Source organism: Mytilus californianus, unplaced genomic scaffold (assembly GCF_021869535.1).
Source record: "Mytilus californianus isolate M0D057914Y unplaced genomic scaffold, xbMytCali1.0.p SCAF_4, whole genome shotgun sequence".
Lineage (NCBI taxonomy): Eukaryota > Metazoa > Mollusca > Bivalvia > Mytilida > Mytilidae > Mytilus > Mytilus californianus.
In genome coordinates, this window is record NW_026262690.1 from 104,882,403 (window position 1) to 104,908,084 (window position 25,682).

Sequence of the window (25,682 nt, forward strand, 5' to 3'; positions counted from 1 at the left end):
GTAAAGAGTTTATCTGTACCATTCACTATCTGGTACACTTGTTGGCAGATGTTAAAAAAAGAGTACCGGTAAATACATAAGCTATTCACAGCCAATCAGTACATAAAGGGAATCATGGGGGATCTTGTCTGAGAAGTGAGGGCATTGTCTTTTTGCACCAATTTCATATTATACCCCTACATTGAAAGTGTGGCTACATTGCAATCACCCTGTCCTTCCATTCGTACAACAGATATTTTCGTCACACTTTTCTCAGTAACTACTTAATAGAATAATTTCATATTTGTTCAGCAGCTTGACAGTGATGAGATGTAATGTGCAAGACATTTTGGGATCTGTCACATAACTGCTTCTTGTTTTCCAATAATTTGAATAAAGAGAGTCGGGTATGCTTAGCACAACAAAGCCTGCATTCTTGATATATATTATGTTTATAAATATTTCCTTTATAATTCCTAGCAATTTGTAAGAAAATCCACAAAATGATAAACTAAAAATTAAGTCTTTTCCACCTCCCAATGTTTTATGGAAATAAAGTTGTAATAAGATCTTTTCCTGATCTTGTAATTGACAAATAAAAGTGTATTGACTTGACATAATAGCGATATAAGGACAAAGTTTAGAAACCGGGTAAATGCGAAGCTTTGCCTAGCATTTTCTGTGTTTCATGCTGAATCCTTATATCATTATTATATCAAGTCAATACAATATTGTCTTTATTCTAGAATCTAAAATAATTTAATACCCATTTTTTGTTCGCATTTTGTTTTTAAATTTTTTTTGAAACTGCTTTAAGAGGTTTACACCAGAAAAAGATGAAATAAAATTGTCATGTTTCAAAATGTGATGTTGAAATCATGCAGTTCATGCAGTCGGGTGAATGAGTACGGCAGATTTCCGAATAGAATATCAACAAGGAGAAATGAATATCAGAAATTATACATTTTAATAAAAAAAATAAGAGACATAACATACATTTGTGTATAATTTTTGAAGGATAAATGTGGAGAAACAGAACAGAAATTTTTGTATAATTTTTGTAGGATATATGTGGAGAAATAATTTTCAATGTCCCCCTCGCTGAAGTGTACATTTCAATACATATTTTAAAGTGGTAGGTGTGATCTAATGCAAAATACAGTTAGTGATTATATCACATAAAAATATACAGTCAATGCATTTTGACTGCTCAAATAGAACGATTGCAGTATAAACACTATTATCCCTTTTGAGTAAACTGAGGGGAAAAGATAATCTATATTAACATGAAAACTTCATTATTAAGATTTTTCTTCTGTCCATGAATATTACTATACTAAGTCTGTGAGCATTGCATTATCTTAACTTTTCAAATATTTGCATTTTTGGCTAACAGCCAGCCCTGAGAACATGATGGTGGCAGTAGAAATAAGACAAAACAAATATAATATATTTATTCTTAACACCCCATAATATGTTTTATAATTGTAAGAATAAAGACAAAAAAATTAACAATAAATTGCATTGATTTGTAACATAATTTGCATTGATTAGTAAATTACTCTTATGATAAGGCAAGACTGTTTCACATAGGTTAGGCCACACAAAACTGCTTTTTAGTCCTATGGACTCACTTCTTCCAATTTTAAACTGATAAAAGCTTTTAAAAATTTCACATTGTTCCACATGTTCCAAAATACAAAATGACAAAAGTTTGCAATTTCTTTTCATTAATACATTACAATTGAGATACTTTATGGCTAAAGTATTTAAAAAAAATATATATACATGCAAGTCCTTTGTACCATTTAATTTGCATTTTGTTTCTACTGATACATATATATTTCAAGAAAGAAAATCAATTGCTTATGTCCTCTTTAATCTAAAGATCTAAACTAAATTTTTGTGGTCTGGTTGCTTCATGATTGAATCTTAATACAAGAGTTCTTTTTTTTTATGCAAAGTATAAACAAAACATCAGCATTAACAATCAACACAAGCTTTCTAAAGACTCAATTTTAAATTACTTTTAAGCATAAAAACGAAATATCAAATCACCAATAAAACTGCAAGATACTTTGTTTATATATCAGGAAAAAATAAAAGTTAAATAATCTCATCCATGTTTTCTGTAAAATATATACTGGTACCCTGAAAGTGAAACTCGTATTATACAAATAAAAACATTTTAAAACTGGTTTTATAAATACAGTGAAAATAAAAATTGCATTGTTTTTAAAATGTTTTCTGTTAATTTAGTGCATCACTAAACAACAACTTCTGTTGAAAATCAATGTTAGGACATCAAATAAATTTGTTGATCTTTGGAATTGATTGTTCCTAAAATATTATGATTAATTTTTTTCTAAAAATGAAATTCTAACATCGTTACATGGCCACCTTTTTCATAATTTTTGTTGCATTTTTTTTTATCAGCAATTTTCAAATAAAAAAATAAATGGTCCCTCAAAAAAAGTTCTAAAATCTAAAAAAAAATGTACACATGTTCTTTTTCAGAATATTTTGGGCTGGTCATCAGTTATTTGTAAATCCAAACAAAATATAAAAAAATATTGTTTGTCCCTGTTTTTAGCAGACGGAATACAAAGATCAACAAATTCATTTGGTGTTGCCTTCATGAAAATAAAATAAAATAAATAAAAAACAAATATAATTGATTAATCGGACACAGTTCTGTACAGGTTAGACAAAGAACATTATATAAATAACACATAGCTGAGAGGGTCATAGAGCAGATTGTCACCCAGAGAAAACATTGTCAACTGAGGCAAAGCCGATATTGACAATGTTTTTTCGAGGGGTAACAATCTGCTTTATCACCCTCTCATCTATGTGTTATTCAATTTATTATACTAAATGCTCTATCATTATTGTCTTTTACTGTTAAATTTTAAATTGAAAGTACTTAATTATGATGTCACGTACATAACAACTTTACAGTTATTAGAAAACCAAGAAGAGAAGCAAGATATATTTTTTTTTATTTTAACAGTCTATGAAAGGCCAAAACTAGAACTTGAGCATTGTCTTTAATTTATTGGTGTAACAGTAAATTCAATTCATTGTCCATTAAATTATTGATTTTTGAATGGTCTGCAAGAGAGGGTGACATTAAAAAAATGACAATGAGTCATGGGATAGAGTAAATCATCTCCCTCATATTAGCCAATCAAAATCTTGCATTTTAATGTGAAGTATAATAAATATATATTGATGTATCCAGAGTTTTGTGTCCATATTCACTATTTCTAAGATTTTGGCAAGAAAAAATATTCTGACAATGTTGTAATAGAAAAATAACAAGCATTTTTGTTTCTCCCTATATAGTTGCCTCCAAATACCAAATGCACCCACTCCCTCCTGCAAATAATACCAGAGAGAAAACAATTACCGGTAGGCTTTATAGGGTAATATTGCAGATTTGCTAAAATCTGCATCAAGAAGCTGGCTAAACAAAAAAAAAAGAACATTCTGATCCATAACCATGTCTTTGAAGCAAATAGAAATTGATGATTTTGCAAAGTTTTGATTCAAATTGGTAAATCATTTTCTGCATTTGTTTTTTTCTAGAGGCCCAGTGTGTCACCATTCAGGAATCATCCAATCCTGCATTTCACTTACTAGGTTCTATTAGAGGTTAATACTGAAGGGAATATAAAATGTTAACCTTGAAGTTTTCATCTGATCCACATGAAATAAAAAATTTCGGTAAATTGTAAATGACCTTCAAAATATTACAAGAAATTTTGCTTAGGTAATTCATGTATTTTTTTTTATGCAAGAAAATGAAAATAAGACTTCTATTTATTCATAAGGAACTTTTAAGTCAATACAATCTTTGGGTTCTATGGCTGATTAGCACCAATATGAGTGATCTAAATTATCTTTTCTACAACATTTACATAAACAAAAAACGGTATTTGAATAAAACTTCATTTCTGTTCTAAAGTCAGACCATTACTAGAGAACTTTCAAAATTATTCCTGCCATTGTTGGTTCAGATTAGCACTAATCTGAGTGGAGATAAAATATAATTATCAATAGGTTACCAAGAGAACATTTGTACAACAAGCATTTAAAACACTGACCTTCCATTTCATTTATATCAATATGAAGAAAAATAGCAAATAAGAAGCAAAAATTACTCATGATATTTACATATTTTTTTTCTGAAAAGAAAAACCCTCCTATTACTCTTCCCAAATATAGAAAAGAAAACCAGGTCTACTAATTTTGAAAGAGGAATAAACTGGCCCTCTTTTTTTATTTGCTAAATGGGAGATAGCTCAATGTGAAATATTTTCCCTTTACAAATGTTTCATATATGTATTTCTGATATGATACTTGGGTTATATATAACTTCCATCACGTCTCCAGACACCATAAATTGGTAATTAAGTACCCTGATAACATGATATAGAGCATGAATAAAAAGATGATGAGAATGTTAAACACTTTTTTTTTAATAAACAATGGAACCTAAGTACAATAGATTATTGACCTGTTTAGACAATCAAGCAAAATAAGGTCATGGTTTGACTGCTGTCATTTCAATTTTAAGCATTTTAAAAATAGTTGTAATAGCAAATCTTATGTCACAAAGTGACTTGTCATAGTTATACCAAAAAATCATGAAACAACCCAGCGAGACTGAAATTACACCTATGTAAAACCAATTTTCTTGCAAGTGGTTAAGTCTGTTTTAATTTTATAGAACAATTAAATTTTATTTCAGGTGTTGAAACTAAATCTGCTACAGCTAAATTTTTGGTCAGGTACATCTAGAAAGTATTTTAATGTCACCTGAATCAAAGATTGGTTGTAATTGGTTGTCTTTTCCTAACACAAGATCACATTTAAAATTTAAACCGTACAAATGGTTAGAAAGAACAAAACTAAAAAATAACATTTATATATATTTAAGATTTGTATTTAAAAGCATAATATTATATGAAAATGCAAAATTTGAAGGTGTGAAGAATAGTAATTGAAAACATATGCTGGTTTTTTTTATATAAAATGTTTTTTCACCCATTTGTATTTTCCCTGGCAAATGGGATATGTAAAATAAAAGCAGGGACCCCTCTGTCAGCTGCCCTGGACTGCTTAGGGTTTATGTATTCCAGGTGATTTGAAATAAAAGATATTATTCATGTAAACGAAAAGAAAACAAAAGATGTTTCACTTGAGCAATATCAATTTCAAATTCAACTTTACAAATACATTGTAACTCCTCATAAAATTCTCATTGCATGAACATTGATTAACATATGTGCATGTAATGCTGAAATCATGAAAGCAGTAAAACTGAGTAACTTTTGCATTTAGCAAAACATCATATTTTGTTATATACATTTCTTAACAATAAGTTTTAATTAATAGGTTTATCTGTGGAGAGCTGATAATGCATTTGTATTGTACATAATTTATGTACAAAAACTGAATACAAATAAATGTTATATGCAATCACATTGTTTCATTTTTTTCATGAATTCAACAATTATTTCTTTTTACTTGATCTAAATTAAGAGTTGTCTACCTTGTGGATAGGCACCTGCAAAGCTTCAATATATTGATTGATTGTTGCTTGTTTATTTTCCAGTGGCAATTATTTCATGCATACTCATGAGCAGTTTCAATCAATGCAACTGACTAATTTTTAGGCAAATAAAAAAAACCTACAAATGATAATCACATAATAAATAAAAAAAGCATGAGTATCTTGGATATTACCACTCAATAAACTAAAATGTTCACATATAAATTCTCAAAATAATCTATAAATAGCAGCAATATTAAAATCACATGATACAATTATTACTCAAATCACTGACCATTTAAAATTACAGCACCTTTCAGGTAAAACATGAGCTAAAACAAAACAAGCATAATAAATAAAATAATGTTTGAGTATATTTGAATATACAACGGAAAAAATTGAATAAAGAAAACATAAACACAAAAATGAATTGATATCATTGGCCATCTTTAGAGGAAATAAACAGGAAACTACTGTAACATACAAACTAAGTTTACTACAATCAATGAATTAATTTTTTTTAATTGCTATGTTGATTTTAAATAAGAACATTGTCACTAAAATGTGATTTTGTGAAAACTGATTGTGATGTTCACAGAATAGAGGTTATGACACACATTTATCTTGAATTAATCTATTACAACAATTCATGTATTAAATTAATTCATGGCTTTTCATTATGTGTCATTGGATTGCTATCTCATTGATATACACCCTAAATTTCCTTTTATATTCAAAATTATTCAAATAACAGTATCAGTTTGTTTTATCTTCTTCAAGTATTTTTTTAGGAATCTAGTACAATACAAAAATATCTTCATCAGTTTCAAAACAGAATTTTTCAAAATATAGCTACAAAAATAAATACTGGTATGCGGTATTATTGAAATAAATCAACATGTATTCAAATATTTAATAAAATAGAATGCTTGTATTTATATGTACTTTGTATCACATAAAATATTCATTTACCAAAAATGTGAAAATAAATTCTCTATACATGTACATGTATATATACAACATATCAAGGTAGTAATAAATTGGTTGGATATACACTTTTGAAAGGAAATGCATGATCTTAAGCTTGTTATGCAAAACAGAGACTGTGAAGCTGTCTTTTGTCACCTAACAAGGGCACTGAACACCACAAGACTAGCAAAATTACCTTGATCCTTGACACAGATATTAGATAAGGTTCATCCTATTTATTGAAGAACAGATGAAATGGGAAATGATGGTCCTTGTCTGAATCCCTACCTGCCTATAAGAAACATTTGGTAAAATTGGCAAAGCATGTGACAAAGTTATAATATTGCAAAATGCAGGTAATGACTATTTTATAGTCAATTATAAATATTAGCAAAATTAGCACAGCATGTAACAAAGGTATATCTATATATATGCAATTATGCAATAACAATTTTGATAATAACTTAAATATGTTAAGAATATAAAAAAAAATATATTGTGACATATTTTCATATCTTATTTATACCCTGAAACTGTATATTTCTCATAAAAATTAAAATTAGTGTAATACTATAATGTTTTCATTAATTTATGCTGATTATTGTATAATTAACGATCGATTACCATATTTATGTTTAAATGTAAGAATATAAGTAAATAAAATAACATCACCTTTTAAAAATGTGACTAAACCTAACAGCAAAGCATGTTAGCAATTATATGTTAAAAAAAAAAAATATATAATTGATGTGAATAAATTTATATTTAACAAACACATGTGTAAAGAAAGAAAAGATTGGCAAATAATGTGTAAATTTCATTTAGTACCAGTATTTTACCCTGAAACTGCAGTTGTAATATTGAGCATAATATTTTATTTAAAGGTTATGGTCAATTTAGTATGTAGAAGAAATTGTGAAAATGAAACATATTCTAAACCAGGACACTGCAGACTTATGCATGGTAGTTTCAACGCAAAATTCTTGTCCATTTACGAAGAAGTCCACATATCATTGGTTTAAATAACCATCTGCTCAATAAATTTTTAAACAGCTGAAGACAATATCATTTTTCTTTTTTTAACCTTACAGAGAACACACAATGGAAGAAATCCCAAACCATGGGGGAACCAGTTTACCTAGACTTTGATATAGAGGCTCAGTTACTTGAAACTGACGACAAAATGGAAGAGCAATTAAGAAAAATATCTGACACCATCTTCAAACATTCAAACAGAAGTGGAACAAATCAGAATATTCCTAAATCAAAATCAGATACAAATGGGATTGGGAAGTGAAACTACTTTTTAACTTTTTTGTTTAAACTTTTTAAATTATGATTATTTTATTTATTTATAATAAACTGTTACACTGAGATATGTCTCACCTGCATGTAGTTTAAATAATATAATGCAATTGTTTTTAATTTAAATGGTAAAACTGTAACATATTAACTTTACAAAGATTTCAAAGTCAGTGGAGCATTACTGAGTGGAAGGGGTAGAGTAATCTCAATGGAAATGGAAACAGCAAGCCTAATTCTCACTTCATTAGGGTGAGACAAAAATCATAAAGTTAAGTCTTTCCTAATGTTTGGGTAAAAGTAACATAAGTTGAATATTAACTTTGCAAAGAAGACTTAACCTTTATACAATTGGCCAAAAAAATATTGACTGTGTAAGTAATTGAATACTAATTTTGCACAGAAGACTTATCCTTTATACAATAGGTTTAAAAAATGATTGACTGTGTAAGGCAGTACTAAAAATATATATTTTTATATTAAACAAATGCCCAATAATTGACTTTATAATGGCACTTGTGGCACTGTTCGGTATTCAATACAAGGCATCTATATCGTAATGTGTATACTGTGTTTAAACAAGCAAAAGCATTCAAAATACATGGGTTGTCATGGAACATAAACTGCTCAATAAAGTGCTTAATTATATCCTCAACAACAGTTGTCATGGAAATGTAAATTACTATGTAACCGGGTTTGACTGTGTCCTTGATACTGCTGTAACCTGACGCTGTCTTACTGCTGGTGAAGACTGCTGATTTGAAGTGGAAGACTTATTTCTAGGAGTTGGTGATGGTTGTTGCCTAGGAACTGGAGAAGACTGTTGTCGGGATATCCATTTGGCAGGTTTAAGAAACTGACGAAGATAGGCAATGCTGAGGGCTTGTTTAGACACCAGTTCATCAACTGGGGGTTTATCCATACTGTTTTTGGCTGTTCCAAAATCTACCTATAAAGTAAATAAATTGTATTCAGTGACGGATCCAGAAAATTTCATAAGGGGGGCACTGGCTGCCTAAGAGGGGGCCCGCTCCAGTCATGCTTCAGTGATTCCCTAAATAATAAACCAAATTTTTCCCAAAAAAGGGCCCCCTGGAAAACCCTCTAAATCCGCCACTGGTATTGAAATAATAATGTACAGTCTGTAAGAATCTGGAAGCTGCCAGAAGCCGATATTACTAATCTGTCATTCTTTGTAAACATTTCTTCTTTGATATCTGATTTGATAAATCAATAGAATAACAGTTCCAATATCTACAGCCCATGTACATATTTTATCTGTCCAAAGGAAACAACTCCAATATATTTGTTTTGTTCTTTTAAATTTTTCATAAATATCCTACAAGAAATGTAATCATGAGACCATGTACTTCCAATTAAAATAGTTGATCAACGCTGTTAATAATACTTATCCTAGACATGACTCGTGTAAATGTTTAATATAAATTAAATGAAAATAGGACAAGAAATGTAAAAAACAATTCTAAATATATATAAATGAACAGAGTTCTAATGTCCCCCACCTTTCAAATAGTTTATCTGTAAAAGGGAAATAAATAATTTTGTTTTTGTTTTCTAAAACTTTTTATAAATATCTTTAAATAAAGAAATATGGGCTTGAAAGGGTATCAATGCAATTTTCCATATAATTAATATTTACAAGGGGCATAACTCTTTTAAAAAATAGTTGATAAGCACTGATTTTCTAACTTGTTCGAGACATTGCTGATATAAACCTTTGATATAAGTTTGATAAAAATCTGCCAAGAATTGTACACGTGAGAGCAATTTAAATGCAATTTTTTATATAATTAAAATTTCCAACAGCAGAACTCTTTTAACACTAGTTGATCACCACTGATTTTCAAACTTGTCTGAGACATTGCTGATTTAAACCTCTGATATAAGTTTGATAAAAATCTGGCAAGAATTGTACATGCGAGAGAACTTTAAATTCAATTTTCCATATAATTAATATTTCCAAGGACAGAACTCTTTTAACAATAGTTGATCAGCCCTGATTTTCGAACTTGTATGAGATTTGCTGATATAAACCTATGATATAAGTTTAATAAAAAATCTGTAAAAGCGACAGATGCACAAATAGACACATGGTATTTCTATGTCTCCCACAATGTGTCGCACAGGGGACAATTATATTTCAAAGGGATATAATTCCTGTAAAAATAGCTGATTGACTTACCCTTTCACATACAACTCACCTGAATAATATAAGTAGCCATGGAATAAATTTTCTTTTCTTTTTGTACTGGTTCTATAACCCAACCACTAGGATACATCTATAATATAAAATAAATGTTATCAATAATACAATTAACCATTATTTGCTCATTTCACTGCAATCCTAGATTGATGTATGATTTTGGTCTTTATATTTAGATTAACCCCATCACATATCAATGTGCCTTTCCCAAGTTAAGACCTGTATTGAGCAATAGTGTAGAATCTGATGTTGATGTAAAATCTTTGATAGTTTCTGTTTAATTCATTCCCAATTTTAAAGGCTTGGGACTATTTACAGCCTGATATATTTAGACACACATCTTTTTTTTTCTCAGAGTTCATCTTTTGCAACCAAATCTATCCTTAGCTCTGTATGGTTACCCTCAATCATGTAGCTAAAGACCATACAGCCAGCTCCTGTTAATTACTTTCTTTAAATGAATGTTGTCTCATACCCATCTGCCTAATTTTGTTTCGATTTTATATTCATGTCAATAGTTCTATAAATGAGCTGTGTCGGATAGAAATCTACGGTATTTATGCAAAACATGTACATGGGTAAGACTTGGATTGATTGAGGAACATTCAAATACGAAATAAAAGATAAATTTTGGTCTGGTTTGTAGGGTTTTTATATCAACTCAATTCCAAACAGTTACAGACTTTGCATAGAGATTTGTTCAACCTGAAAAATGTTTAACATATGTATTTATGTTCATTTGCATAAGGTTGATTTCTATCAGACTCAGCTCAAATCATTATCTATAAATCTATTATAACAAAAAATGCTAATGTGACACCCTTTTCCAAATTGAAAATGAAACAAATGCATGTAGATTCATTAAAAGAAATAATTCTGCTATCAGAGGCACAAACCTGAGCCCTCTTAACACCCACTGGTACAGGTAGCCCATATTCGACACAGCAATTTGCCAAAACAAATCGGAGATACAAACCTGAGCCCTCTGAACACCAACTGGTACAGGTAGCCCATATTCTACAGAGGAATTAGCTAACACAAACTTATCCCCATCTTGTCTTTCAGTCTGTAGGACACAGAAGTCATAACAACTCTTCTTAAACATGTTAATCACTTCATGGTAGAAGTAAACTGAAAAGAGACAAGTTAACTTCATAACAAAATTTTTATGAAAATAAAATCTGATTTATTGTATTTTTCCGGGGAATAATACTTTAAAGATTGAACAGCAGGCCAAAGCCTATATGCATGGCAAAAATGATGACATCAACATGTTTATTTGGTGTGAGCCAAGGCTCCGTGTTGAAGACTGTACTTTGACCTATAATGGTTTACTTTTATAAATTTTGACTTGGATGGAGAGTTGTCTCATTGGCATTCATACCACATCTTCTTATATCTATTTATCACTACCAAAAATAGTCTGGACAACTTTTGGATTTCTATACACCACAATAACTGCCCTACTTAATATATACCAAATACATTTTTTATTCATATGCATTGGTGATTATAAATCAAAGATAAAACTTCATAAAATGTACCACAATGACAAAATGCATTTTTAAACAGAAACTGGTAAAGAATTAGGGGAATGCCACTGAATAGAGATATTAAAGAGAGACAGAGAGCCATTTTTATTTCCTGCTCAACAGTATTACTTTTGAAATGTAATGATATTATTTAGCAAACTATAACTGAAATCAATTTTAAAACTGGCTGATAGCTTGGAATAAAAGCAAATCCTTCAAGTTAAATAAATATTTGTTTTCTGGTATTTAATGGAATTCAATGCATTTCAGTTCTATACTTCTATAATTATCTAATGTAGCATATTTCTTGATCACATCTAAATAACAAGTTCTACTTTATACCTATTTTGATCTTTTTTGTTACATCATTCAAAACATCTACTTTCTGAAAATAGATTTATGACAAAATTAAAACAATATCTTTAATAACAAAACTGTATATAAGTATTATGGAAAAAACAACCTAACATGTTCGGATTTGGCTATACTTTACGTCCTATTGATCAGCTCTTCAATGTTTGTACATGTATAAGTTTGGTTTTTTTTTAAATGTTGGCCTCAAGCATCATTGATGTGACATTTATTGTCAAAATGTGCATCAAAAATATCATTTTTGTTTCAATAGTTATATTTTTTTCTATTTTTTTTATTGGTTTTCAAATTGCAACAATTGTTCATGATATTTGTCCTTATGATTACATTTGGATCAAAATTAAAGGTCATATGCAATTTTTCTTGAACAAGTTTACATATAGCTTTAAAGAAAGATTGTAGCTAGACTTTTATTTTATTAAAAAGGATTTTTTTGAAAGATTACATGCATCAAAATAAATACATTTTTTTGTACTTATAATAACATAACTTTTATTTATATCAAGCATGCAAGTCTGAATAAACATTCCAAAAGAAAGTTTAAATATTGCATTTTGTTATTTGCTTTCATTTACCATTAATCGATTAAATAAAATTTCAAAAAGAAATGACGTGGACTGTATATATGAATTGTCAATTAAATTCTCTACCTTTAAAGTTTCATCATATGTAAATTTAGTCCTAGGATTTTTAACTGTTTCTAACACAGTTTGTGGTGAGGCATGAATCAATCCTTTACCCATGTAACTGAAATAAAAATGGAAACACATACTGTCAATCAACTAATTTTCATGACTTTGGAGAGTAGAAAAATACCAAGAATTTAAATCGTCACAAATATGTGAAACTGAGATCTTTCCTTATATAATTATATCACGAAATGAGAAGCTCGCAAAAATAAATTAGCATCAAAGTTGGTAAGAGGGAACTTAACACATAATAATAAGAAAATAAGTTGGTTTATGGTATAGTTTTGTTATAGGATTCATTATATCTATGTGTATTGGTAAACTGTGAATTTATATGTTCAAAGAATTACAATCTTTTATATTATACAGATGATAAACAGAATTTTTGAAACCAAGAAATAAAGTATCGATGAAAATACAATTTATTGGAATCAACATAATTTAGTACCAACAACAATAAATGAATCATTATCTTTATTTATATAACCTCATCCAAAGTTTTAAGAATAATTGGTGTACCTGAATATGTTGCTACCATCAGCAGGTGTCTTCTTCAGTATGACAACATCATTCTCTAATCCACAGAATCTACAATAATAAGCAAAACTCAAAACTGTCAAAAAAAAAGATTTTTGGGAACTGTACATGAGACAGTGAAACAGCTACATGTGTAAAGTATAGTCTTTTTGTTGTCCCCTAAGTAAATATGGTACAATAAATGTACATTTAAATAAACTGTTAACACAGAGATATGTCTTGCCTTTTTGTTATTTTGATAGTAAAATGCAAATGTTGAAATTAAAACAGCAATACTTAAACATGTTAGTTATGCAAAATATTCAAAGTCAATGAGCCATGACTGAAGGTACAGGGCCAAAAAATATCCATGGCCAAGTTCGAATGGAACTCTAGAGTACATAGGGATGGTATGACGTCAATCCAATCAAATTTTGAATGTTAACATATCCAGAGTAGGGGCCTTGTACTTCTGGTAATCTAGAGACATTACTGTTCAAAATTAATTACTGTTCATATGGAACTCTAGTCAGAACTCTGGTTCCATTCAAACTTGGCCCATGGAAATGAGATGTGCCAATGCTAATATATATGCATAAAAAATATCATTGACCTACCACTAGTGGTACCTCATAAACTGACCTAATCACAAACTAATACATGTTAATTAAGCAAAAGTTTCAAAGTCAATAGACCATGTTTGAGGGGCAGGGGCCTCATAATCTTCATAAAAAATGAGATGTACCAATGCTAATACAACTGCATACTAGGGGTTCCCCATAAGCTGACATAATCACAAACTAATACATGTAAACTATAAAGTAAAAGTAGACCATGACTGAGGGGGCGGGGCCAAAAATCTGCTTGGAAATAAGATGTGCTAATGCTAATACAACTGCATACCAAATATCATTGACCTACTACTAGTCGTTCCCCATATACATACCAAATCACAAAGTAATACATGTAAACAAACAAAAGTTTCAAAGTCAATAGACCATGACTGAGGGGGCAGGGCCAAATAATCTCCATGGAAATGAGATGTGCCAATGATAATGCAACTGGATACCAAATATCAATCCTACCACATCTTCTTAATATCAAAGCATTTCAAAATCTATACACTGCTTTGTAATAGACCAGAAAGCTATATCAGATTTTCATGTGTTAGATCACAAGGTAACAGTCCACAAAAAGATATGCCACCTTCTTAAAACCCTGTTTGGACCAGTCAATGATCTTATGCTTCATGCTTGATAGAGAAACAACGAATACTGGTACCTTTAATGATTCTGAAGTCTTTGGTTTGATCGAGCTGGGGTGAAACCCACAACTTTTTCTCTAAATTTAAAATAATGGCATTTTTTGTTTTTGATATTGACTTTATCAGCAAGAATATCAAGCGAGCATGGAAGGGCATGCTGATATTCAAGCTGATGAAGTCAGTATCAAAAAATAAAATACCATTAACATTTTCATCGGCAATTTTGTTTTAACAATATGCTTATGGCTGAAATAAATGAAATTGTCAGTAAAACTACTTTTATGAGTTCAAATCTTTGTGATAGTTGTTTGGTTGTATGAATGAAGTCGTGTGCATTTCATTGATAAATTGATGCAGATGGACATGAAGATACGACTTTGCTGCACTGCTAAGTGACGTCATTGCCTAATATTTTCCAGTATCAGGTCCTGTCCATAATATAGAAAAATATTAGGCAGTAAGATCAAAGGGAAAATGTACACATTGACGATAAAGGCAAGTATGTTACCATGAGACCAAAGAGGCCTTTCAGGAAAGGAAGTATATTACTTACCCCCAGCCCCCAGATATTGCCGTCTGCTGATTCACAGGTTTCTTCAAATCAATATTTGACACTTGAAAATACTGTAAAAATAAAATTTAACTCATGCTTTGTTATTTTGTTCTAAATTTTGCATTACTGTCATAAATTGAAAGTTTATGTTAAAAGTGCATTGAAAGTTAAACAGAAAATATTATTTAAATTTACCTAAAATCAAAATTCACATAAATGAAAACCAAAGTTACCTACGCAGAACTTTAGCCACAGGTAAAATTTAAATCAAATTCAAATAAATAAAATTGCCTTTTTTGGCAAGTTTTCTACATCTTACATTTGTGAACAAAAACACAATAAAATCAACCACTTAAAAAATAACTTTAAAACAGGAATAGTTTTTGTGTTGTAAAGCCTGAAAAAAAAAAACATTCAGTACTAGTGCATAAAACATCAGTTCACCAATTTTCAGGTATTTTTTGGCACATTGTTATAAAGCAGAGATTTTTTTGATTTATTTTAACTGAATACTGATTTAATACACATTAAAGTTAAGTAGAAATTGTTTTCTTTCTCTATTCTTATGCACAAACAAAACTAGTTTCCAAATAGGCTATTTCTAAATTCACTACTAAAGTTAAATCCACTATTTTTTTCTGTACTGGATATAGGTGTGTGGGTGTTGTGTGTGTGTGTGTATCAACACAACAAAATAGTATGATATCAAAGTCAAACAAACCTAAACATAATGCATGTGATGTGGTTTTGCGAAATTAGCCTCAATGAACATGACCCCATATCACAATTTTATTCCCATCTCTGAAACACTGCTTGTGTCATTCTCATGTATTTTTTTTTTTGCATTTCAGCTGTCCTTGTCTTTAAAGTTTTAGTTGTTATGTGAAAAAATAAAATTGAGAATGGAAATGGGGAATGTGTCAAAGAGACAACAACTCGACCATAGAGCAGACAACAGCCGAAGGCCACCAATGGGTCTTCAATGCAGCGAGAAACTCCCGCACCCGGAGGCGTCCTTCAGCTGGCCCCTAAACAAATTATGCATACCACATTTTCTTATTTCTATGTTTTAAATTATATAAAAGCACAGTTTTATTACAAATATCTACCTCTCCTAGAAGATCAGCAGCACTTTGGTTGGCTAGGGTCATATATCTGATATCATCAGGGGAAGACAGCAACTGTGTCTGTGGTTTAACATTCTGGTCTTCAGACCTATTCTGATGATCTGAATCCATACCAGAAACTCTCTCTTTCTTAGCACCATTATTTTGTTCAGTATCTTGGTTTTTATTCTGTGGAACGATTATAGCATCATCTGAAGGCTCTTTCTCCAATATGTGAGGAAGTTTTGAGATGCTTTCTTTGTTAGACGAAGGCACATTATTGCGAGTATTAAGAGCACCATTTTGTGGAGGCAAGGTTTGAGGTATCACAGAACTTTGAGTATTGTCAGATTTTGGCAAAATTTGACTCTCATTTTGAGTATTTCTCATATCCTTTGTAGAATCATCAATAAAAACATTATCATCTATGCTACTTTTAGAACTATCAAGATCTATTTTCTCATTGTGAACTTTCCTTTCCAAATCTAAAGACTTGGTAGAAGTTTTGTGTTGATCAGTTCTACAGGATTTTACATCTTTAGGTAGTGTTGAAGATCTTTGTTTTACGATATTAGTTTTAACATCACCGGTATTTGTGTCAGATTGAGATCTTAGTCTTTGGTCGTGCGATTTAACATGAAGAATGAAATTAGATTTTTGTAAAATTTTGTGTTTTTCTCTTGGATGAAGACCTTCAAATTTTTTGTAGAAAGAATCAGAATTTTCATCATCACTCGAGGAATAAGTAGAAGAATCTAAGAGATCATCCATCCCAGTAGATGTGACAACAGTTCTGTCATAGGCTTCTTTTGCACCAATCACTGCCACGTTTTGAGGAATGTGAAAGTTCAATAAAGGGGTCACTTTCATCTTCCGGTAGAACATATAATCTTTTATTGACTGAGCATAACTAGAAATGGTGGTAGCACTGTCTTGTAGAGTGACAGGGAATGTAAAATGACTCACTATGGTCAAACAACAACAATCAACATCTGGAAAGTAAAAAGAAAAAGAAAGCGAACTCAAGTTATAATGTTGGAAAGTGATTTTACCAGAGGTGCAGCTCAGTAATAGTTGTTATGGTAACAAAGTGAATATTAAACTTAATCCTTACTTCATGGTTGTTATGTTCCAAAATTGTAAAGTCCTACTTCAAGACCAACTTTTTTTTATTTTTCAGATAATGATTTATTGAGAAATTAACCTAAAATTTGGGATAGTTCAAGGGACATAACTAATGAAAGGAAATAGGCCCAATTGAACAGTGCAAATCAAGCTTGATAAAGGAGTAGGTTCAGTAAGACCCCTTTTTGGCCCCAAAATATAGCAGTTTTACAAAATTGTTAAAATGTAAACTTTTAACTATTCATTGGAAAGAAGAATACTTCTGTTACATACATATGGGCTGTTTTTTGATAATACAATGCACATGTTTCGGGTACTAGCATCATGAAGTCATGCTAAATAACTGAAATCTTCGAAATTTTAGCATTTTGGTTAATTTTTAGACGGTTTCCGTCTGAAATGGAAGTGGCCGCATTTGTGTTCATTCTTAATATTTAAATGTAAGTTGTATTTGATGATAATACATAACATATATAAAGGTTTAGAATGAACACGGATGCGGCCACTTTCATTTTTGACAAAAACCATCTGAAAAGTGACATATTATGGCATATTTGATAGATTTTTCATATTTAAGCTTGAATTTGGGCGTCTTTAAAGACTAAATCGGTTCAAACCTTTCACATAAACTGATTGAATCGACTGAAGTAGACACTTAAGTGTTTAAAAAGTATCCAAAATCTTTCATCAGATGAACTTGAATTTTGAGGCCAAAATCGGCCCTTACCTGACCTACTCCTTTATATTGGCAGATATGCAGACTATGGCAAAACCGCAAAAATCAAATATCCAAGAAAAATAAATGAATCTACAGTATTGGTCGAAGTTAAGAAACTATATAATTATCTAAAGTTAGCCCATTTTTGAAATAGACTTGTACTGTATCAGTCAAATAGAAAATAAGTAGATTCTAGCTTCTAAGATATGGAAAACAATGATCACATTGGGCCCATTATCAAAATTGTCTTCCATTGAAAAATACTTGATTAGATCAAATAATTTTTGTGTGCAAAATTTGACAGAAAAACTTTATTTTTACCATCATGGGTGGGCATGATAAAATTAAACATAAGAAAAAATACAGGTATTCATTTTTACTACAATGTTATTATATTGTTTGTGACATTGAACATGAAAAAAAATCAATGTCATCTGGACTTGACAAATCTATCGCATCAACATCTATTGAAAAGAATAGGATTCCAACATAAAAAATTACTGATTGTCAGCTATAATTTAAAAAATATTGTTCAACCCGATGAGTTGACAAAAATAAGAATTGTGATATTCAAAAATGACTATATCATGTATGAAGAATGTACCCCCATTTTAATTAAATTAATTTCTGAATTTGTTTATGTTTAAAAAGTACATTTTTAATGTCTGATTCTGGAAAATATGAAATTATCAATTACTCTGTATATATTTCATTTCATGGTACAAAAAAAGTTTCTGACAAAAGCTAGTCTGTTTCTGAAGGACATCAAACATACTTTTGCTCTCTTATGGTGGCCAATTGTTTGTCACATGCTAAACACTCAGTGACAGATATTACAAGTGAAATCAGATTCAGAGTCTTTGGCATACTTTTGCTCTCTTAGAGTGGCCAATTGTTTGTCAGATGCTTAACACCAGTGACAAATATTACAAGTAAAATCAAATTCAAATTCAAAGGTTTGACCTGGGCCTAGATGGAACCCACCTAGATTGGGTACAATATACTGACACTGTAATTATGTAACACATGTTACTTTCATGATTACCTTCAACAGGTTGAAGAATGTAAAGTAGTAATCCTCTGTCACCAGATTCTAACATCCAAAAACAACCATTATCTTCTCTCTTCCAAAACCTATTATACAATAATAGATTTTTAGTTTTAATGTATTATTTGAAAAAATCATTTATTTTTGTGGATACCTGTTTTCATGAATTATTTAAAGGAAAAATTGTATTTAAGTGGATATTTTATTTCGTGGTTTGACCAAGTCTCCATACAAGCATATAGAAAATATTTACTTCTTTGAACATTTAAATTTGTGATAAACTTGTACCCACAAATTGGTGTCCCACAAATAATAATGAATTCACTGTAATTATGGTAATTATGTTTTATGTTGATATCATATCAAACCATCTGATTTTTCAAATTGGCTTTTTTTGTTGGAATTCAACTTGAAAAGTTTTTTTAAACTGTTAATAGTTTTTCTACTCATATAAATCTGGTTCATTTCAGTAGTGAAAAAAATACATTTCTTTAAATTTGGCATTTTTAGTGGACCTTTAACGAGTGGAATTCATCCATTACTTGCAAAAATAATGATTAAATAAAAAAGTTTCCATTATTAAATCAATGGCATTTTGAAATTGATGTACCTTTCAATATTTTGTTGTTCCACCACAACAGAGTATTTACTGAGTTTCTGATTGGCTGTAACAATGTTGATGAGGTCATGTGACACATTTCTATACTCCTTGGATGAGCCATTTACACAGGCGCTTGTAGACTCTACTCCAGGACGCCATTCAACAAATTGAGTTACATCCTTGAAGACCTTACTGGCCACCTACATTGTAGATAAGATGCATGCATACTGTAAATTCAGAAATTATTGTGAAGTTTTTATCAATGCGAGTAATGCAACTTAATGAGTATCGCAATAATAAGAACTTGCATTCTTATAGCCTATACATATATCTGTAGGCAGATTTTCTTGATATTGCAATAATTAATCTCTAGTTTTAGCCCATTCTACAAAATTCCCAATAATTTATGCATGCAATAATTGCTGAATTTACAGTATATTAAACTGAAAGTTAATTGGTTTATTAACAATTGATGGCAATTGTGTTTTTTTTCTGTTTTAAACTGCTTCATAACAAAGACATATGAATGCAAGATGTCTTTTTTTGTATTATAATTACATCCTTGTCCTTTTGTCTCTGGTGGATAGCAGTCTCAATGGCAATCATACCTCATCTCCTTATTTTTTAAATTTGTAAAAAAAGGTTAAATTCAATCCTTGCTGTTGCAAAGTTGGGTTAAAAAAATATACAAATACTTTGCAGGAACAATCCGACAGTGCATAACTATAACTACTACAATATAATTCATAAATTACCAACCTGAACTGGAGCTGGGAGTTTAACATAACATCCAAGTATTTGAACCCTGTTCCCACCATTGTCTACGATAATATTTCTTCTCCATATTCTGGTGTCAGTACACAAACTGTATACCTTCCAACCTAATGCTGAACTTATGGGAAATGGCTGGAATGAAAATATTTTTACAACAGGTTTAAAAGTTAAGTCTCTGTTTTCTTGGTGTGTGCTGGTCATCACCTTATATTCATATTTGTTAAAACAAATTGGAAAATGTTTCAGTTTTGTGTTTGACACCTGTATGGCCTTAGATTTAAAATTCTTTTTAGGTTCATTAGGATATAATGCTCAAGAAAAATTAATTGTATTTGATCTCCAATTTTTGGTCTCAAGCATACAATGAATTCATTTATTTTTGTAGATACCAATTCAAAACAGTATTTTCGTGGATATTTGATTTTGTGGTTTTGCCATTGACTGCAAACAAGCTTATAGAAAATATGGATTTCTTTGAACATTAAAATTCATGGTTTACCTGTACCCATGAAATTCACAAAAATTGGTATCCCACGAATTTAAATGTTGTTTGCTTAATGTCCAGTGGCAAATATTTTCATGCATGTTCAGATAACATATGAATGTGTACTATGTAACTAATACCACTGAGACAATGATGTAATCCAATCCACAGCTTTAGCTACCTTAGTTTGTCTCCTTTAGTAGTGTGTACATTTTGACATTGCTTTCCAAATCTTATGCTTTTCTCCCCTTGTTCAAGCTTAAGTAAGTGGTCATCCTGTTGGTAGCTGTACTGTGCATTTATTAGTGTGTGTTTTAGTTTTGCAACATATGTTCTAGATAAGCAATGGTTTGGTTTGTGGATCCATGTATATAAATCTGGTTTAACCCCAAAACATTTTGCGCTTGTATCAAGTCAGGCTATCAGACCATGTGTTGATCTTTGAAATGTTGACTCATGCATATCCACCACATATACAATCAAATATACTTTAAGGTCACCCTTGGAACCAGAAAAAGACTGACCTTATAAGAAAAGTGACCTTTGAATTAAGGTTTAAAATTCATAGATATCACTAGTACAGCAGGACAAGAAGACGCTCAGCTGGTAAAACAGGTTTTCCTTTAATGGAGCCAACAGGTGATGTTATTAGCACGTTTGACTGCACTTCTGAGAGTAACTGCTTAAGATATTTGGGTTTTTTTTTGTTTGTCTCTTGTTAAGCCTTTCATAACATGTGGGTAACTTCCTATTATTACAATTAATCTACTTGATTGTAGTGTATCCACTTCAGGTTTTAAGTACCATAAAAGTATTGTATTGTTTTTTCTTAGTGCATGCATGTGTCCTGTTAAAGAACTCTTGAGATGTCGTTATTTTGTCTGTATGTCTTATTAAATTTTCAATTCAACTAGACTTTCTAAAATGTTTTTTATCTATCAAAAACATTTGAATAAGTATTCATCATTCAAAAGTAACATTAATGCCATAGTTTACCCATTTCAGTTAAGAAATTAAATAAATCATTTTAATCATATCCTTTTCTTAATGGGATTGGAGAAAAATCAATTGCATGGTCCAATATAATTGAAACACAAAGCGATTAATCACAACCACACAACTTAATATATGAAATTGCACAAGTTATAGTTGTAAACATCAAGTTTACAATACTAACAATACAAAACATACATTTATCATGTTTATCCTTGGCAAAGATATACTATCTATCTGCTTTTATTATAGATTTAAACTTTTGTCCCTAGTAGAAAAGTTTATGGTCCTTGGGTTTTTCAATTTGTGTAGTTTAAGATGCTCTCAGGTATCAAATGAATATATTAATTTCCTTGAGTATTGTAAACATGGAAAATTTTCCAATATATGAGATATTTTCCTTATTTTGATATCACATGAAATCCTTAAAAATATCCAATGCACATATATAGTTTATACAAATTAACAATACTGAGGTAAATTGCACATTTTTTGTTTGATGCACGAGTATGTACCTCCTTAAGAAAAGATTATAAAAATAACAACCTAGAAAATATTCTGTTTACAGAATTAAAATTTGTGGTTTTGATTAATAGTGAAAACTGACAAAAAAAGATGCAAGCACTTTCATGTAATATGTTTGTCCAATAAAATTCATAGTTACATACATCATGTGCATTACAGGTTACACCAAATTTCTTGCAATTGGTCAATTCTATTTGAATTACATAAAAAACTTTTTCAAAATACCAGGAGTTAATCAAAAATCAGTTTTGAAACAAAACTATTTTTCAATAATAATTTAATCATGGAAAAGACTGCAAACAAAAAAACAAGACGAATCATCACAAATGTATTTATTTTGTATGTGGATGTATACTCCACTCCAAGTGGTTTTAAGTGTACATGTACAAACTGCAACATATATGTATATCTGTACATTGCTGACAAAATACTGCATGTGGGAGAAAACCAGGTGTATTATTTTGGCTTTAAAGTGAAATGAATATTTTCTAGCTATTATAACTACAAATCTCCGTACTGCAACATTTGAGCCTGAGGCACATTTCATGTTGTTTACTTTTTTGATAGGCAGTTAATTAAACTAATCTATGCATAGTTATCAACAGGTAAATTGGTCATTAAGGATAGCTCCTGCCAGTAACAAAATAATACAATGATATAATAAAATCTACTGTTATTCAAGCCAATCAAGGTTTTCACATGGTAAACAATTTCTTCTTGTCTGTCTTATCCATATAATAATTAGGCCTTTGAGTTGTCACCCCTTGTAAGTATATACATTGTATAAGAAACACATATCCCCTATGAAACACAATAAAAATTTCAATTACATTGTACTAATTTGTGGATAAAAAGGAGATGTTAGGTAAGGTAAATGAAAATACATGAAAGCAAGAAACCAACAACACATGTTAACCAAACAAATAAACCACTTAACATTGATGTGTTTGGTTACATACATGTATGTATTTGTGTTGTTGTAAATATTTGTCTTTATTCATTAAAAGGTGCACATCATAATGAACAAGTGAATTAATTCTTAACTTGATGTGATCACAAATTTATGGTAAACAGTTTGTTCTGATGTTGTGCTGTTACACCACTGTTGTGCTGTTACACCACTGTCCAAGGTTAATTGGAGGGTTAAGCACTCACAAGCATGTTGAACATATTAAACCTCAAAACATTTTAAAGTGTCTGTCCTTAATCTGTAATTCAGTGGCTGTCATTAGTTCCTATCGTTCATAGTTGTTCAATTATAATTCAAGCTGTTGGTTTTCTTGTTTGAATTGTTTCACATTTTATCATGTCAGGGTATTTATAGCTAACTATAGGGTTCAGTCAACCACAAAATCTAGGTCATAACCCTAAATTAGTACATATTTTAAAAAGTTCACATCACTATGAGCATGTGTACCACAACTTCATGGTACTTTAGTTACCATGACTAACTTGCTAAAAACTTTAAAAGTTTGACCTGATATCACATTTTCATGTTGAAACATATTTAGTGAACTGCAAAATTTGGGTCTAAACCTTAATTACATGTAGCATAAATTTTTAAAAGTGCACACCATAAGGAACAAGTGTATGAAGTTTCAAATTGATGTGACCATAACTTCATGGAAATCTACCTCACCAAAAAGTTTTAATCTGATTCACACCATCATATTCCCATGTTCAGTGAACTGCGAAAACTGGGTAAAAACCCTAATTTAACATATATATTTTAAGAATTTCACATCATAATACACAAGTGTACAAAAAATGCGTCCCAAGTGCTTTTCTGGATTTACCTTCATCAGGAACGCTCAAAGCCGATTATTTGGAAGCCAAGGATGTACAAGAACTTAAACAGTTGAAGAGTTGTATTACCAAAAAGGACCTAAAAAAAAACAAGTTTCAAGATGATGTGACCACGCCTTCATGGTAAACTACTTTAACCAAAAACTTTAACCTGATACTGGATTGAAAAATGGGAATGTCACACAGACCTGAAAACCTAACTATAACCCCATCCATCATAGGCAGGGCAAAATATTGAAAAAATGAAAATAGAAATGTAGACATGATGACATACCTTAGTACTCTTCACTGATCTTAAAAAGGTTACTGCATCTACCTGGATATCATTGGTCTGCTATTAAAGAAATAAAATGCATTAAATTTATACAGTTTGGTTAAATCAATCTGTAAATCAATCATACCTCATCTCCTTATTTATTTTTATAGTCATAATATGTACAACATAATATTAACATGATTAAAAAAATCTAGTTATAAACAAAAATATTTCGGAAGTCTTAGTACTGGTTAATGTCGGGACACTGAGCTGAAAAATTTTGTCAAATGACCACTTTTTGCTGTGAGAGAATATATATTGGATAAAATGTTACTTAAAAAGTTAAATGGAGAGTGAGAGAGAGAGCATTTTATTTGAAGGGGATTCAGTATGATAAGGCTAAAAAAAATTAACAATATTAAAGGTTTATGGTCATCATAGTCATGTCTAATATTGAAATATTAGCAAAACATTGATAATGTATTTCCTAATGACAGGGCCTACATGTACATGTATGTGCATCAATTTAAGGGTTGATTATCTACATGTACATTAAATTTACATTTCAATTTTAAAATTTGAATTATTACTTCATAACAATTACATAGAGGTTCATGCTTAATTATAGAGACTGTGATGAAGTAAATTTGCTAAACAAAACACCTCAAAGTAGTATGAAGTAATGTGAGATGGGGGAGGATCTTCATTTTTATATTCTGTAATTTATTACAGGTTGTTTTTCTATTTTCTTTTTTTGTTTTTTTCCATCCATTATTCATATATTCTCTATAATTTTAAATTTTTGCCCATTTTTCTCAATTCTTTATATTTGGTCCATTTCTCAAATTCTGTAAACCCCCCATCCAGATCCCCATATGACATACTTCTAACATGAAAAAAATAAATGGAAAATAAACATGATTAAAAGTCTCATTACTTTCACAACATCTATTAAATTCAATAACTCATAACCATAGAGCTGCATCAACATATATTTGATTTAAAATTATCCTGACGTCAAATCTTATAACTTATTTTTTTGTACAGAAACTCACTTGTTGATGATGTTGTTTATCAGATGAAAACTTCAGAAAGAAAATCAGAACTGCACAAGTAAGTATTGCAAATGTTGAGACTAAAAATAGAAACATCATTCATCACTTTCATATTTGAGGACGCCAAATTAAAACCAGGTTATGAAAAGAAACTTTCAAGTCCATCTAAAAATTACTTCATAAGTGATCATAAGTTCTGCATCAGTAACAAAGTTCAACCGGAAATGACTT

General features: G+C 30.3%; 1 protein-coding gene across 1 annotated transcript; it reads right to left on the bottom strand.

Moving 5' to 3' along the window:
* Nucleotides 1-1,418: 1,418 nt before the first annotated feature.
* On the bottom strand, nt 1,419-25,658 carry LOC127738975 (uncharacterized). The gene is made up of 13 exons (XM_052250474.1): nt 25,452-25,658; nt 24,415-24,474; nt 20,318-20,464; nt 19,568-19,758; nt 18,955-19,043; nt 16,070-17,058; nt 14,961-15,031; nt 13,147-13,215; nt 12,589-12,685; nt 11,909-11,951; nt 11,011-11,165; nt 10,033-10,110; nt 1,419-8,759 (listed from the first exon to the last, which is right to left on the bottom strand). The coding sequence occupies exons 1-13, from the start codon at nt 25,548-25,550 to the stop codon at nt 8,493-8,495; spliced, it is 2,355 nt and encodes a 784-aa protein (XP_052106434.1). The 5' UTR covers nt 25,551-25,658; the 3' UTR covers nt 1,419-8,492.
* Nucleotides 25,659-25,682: the final 24 nt, after the last annotated feature.